Source organism: Myotis davidii, unplaced genomic scaffold (assembly GCF_000327345.1).
Source record: "Myotis davidii unplaced genomic scaffold, ASM32734v1 scaffold1695, whole genome shotgun sequence".
Classification (NCBI taxonomy): Eukaryota; Metazoa; Chordata; class Mammalia; order Chiroptera; family Vespertilionidae; genus Myotis; species Myotis davidii.
The window spans coordinates 65,224-66,426 of NW_006286298.1; the positions used below are offsets into that span (position 1 = coordinate 65,224).

Below are 1,203 nucleotides of genomic sequence, written 5' to 3' on the forward strand. Positions count from 1 at the left end.
CCCCTGGCGGTCCCTGGGGGCGCCTGCCCGCCCCGCGCCCCCCAGCCCCGCAGGCTCCTGCACCCGCAGGTCCACTCACCTGGATGAGGATCTTGCCCAGGCAGACGAAGGGCGTGCTGACCTCGGCCATCAGCAGGCAGCCTAGAAAGTAGTCGCCTTTGCCCTGACGCCACACCTGAGCGGAGAGCAAGGAAGCGGGCCTCGCCCTGGGCGCGTGGGCAGCACCTGCTCTCCTGCTCTCCCTCCACCACCTTCCGGAGCAGTGGTTCTCAACCTTCCTAATGCCGCGACCCTCTAATACAGTTCCTCATGTTGTGGTGACCCCCAATTTCATCGTTACAAATTGAACATAATTAAAGCATAGCGACTAATCACAAAAACAATATGTAATTATATTTGTGTTTTCCGATGGTCTTAGGGACCCCCAAAGGGGTCGAGACCCACAGCTTGAGAACCGCTGTTCCAGAGGCTTCGTTCTGAGCCTGCGCCTGCCCTCACTGTACCCAGGAGCCTTGGCGGCAGGATGGTGTGCGGTGCGTTCCGCACGAGGAAACCGAGGCTCAGACACAGGCAGCCGCCGCAGCTCCAAGCCGCTCCTGCGGCCTGGGGCTGGGCTGTGCTCAGGACACCTCCTTGGGGCCTCCCCCGGGGCCCCCAGGCTCCCCACAGCGCGCCAGGCGCGGGACTCACCACCGACAGCGGGAAGCACACCAGCACCATGACGGCGTGGTGCAGCACCATGAGGAACTCCTTGTGCAGGTAGCCGCGCGCCACGGCCCAGGTGCTGCCGGGGGCCCGGGCCTCTCCTTCGTCCCCTCCGTGCCCCTTGACCTGGTGCTTGTGCCAGTGGCAGAGAAACATGGCGTAGATGTCGTAGATGAAGTAGGGCACTGCGAACTGTGTGTAGGCGGAGGAAAGCCAGTGTCTGTCGGGCAGAGAGAGGAGGGGTGTCAGGAGGAAAGGGCACGGAGGCCGCTGCGGGAGGGCGCCAGGGTCGGTGCTGGACGCAGCCTGGGCCCCAGACCTCAATGCCCCTCACTCCCCTGAGGCGGGAGTGGACGCTCAAGCTGCAGGAGGGAACCCAGGTCAGAGGGCGGAACGCAGCAGCGGTGAGGTTGACTTCAAACCCATCGATTTTCCATATTCATTCATTCACTCATTCATTCATTCTTTTCTCTCTGCAATGTGGCAGGAGGAAAAGGG

At 62.4% G+C, this 1,203-nt stretch overlaps 1 protein-coding gene across 1 annotated transcript in view; it reads right to left on the reverse strand.

Annotated features, from left to right (window-relative positions):
- Positions 1-4: 4 nt before the first annotated feature.
- FAM57B (family with sequence similarity 57 member B) overlaps positions 5-1,203 on the reverse strand; it is a gene marked incomplete at its 3' end in the record, with an annotated part of 5,168 nt that continues 3,969 nt past the window's right edge. Inside the window, exons 3-4 of the mRNA XM_015560056.1 lie at positions 691-925; positions 5-175 (exon numbers count right to left, since the gene is read on the reverse strand). Coding sequence (XP_015415542.1) covers positions 5-175; positions 691-925 — 406 coding nt within the window. The remainder of the gene's footprint in view (positions 176-690; positions 926-1,203) is intronic.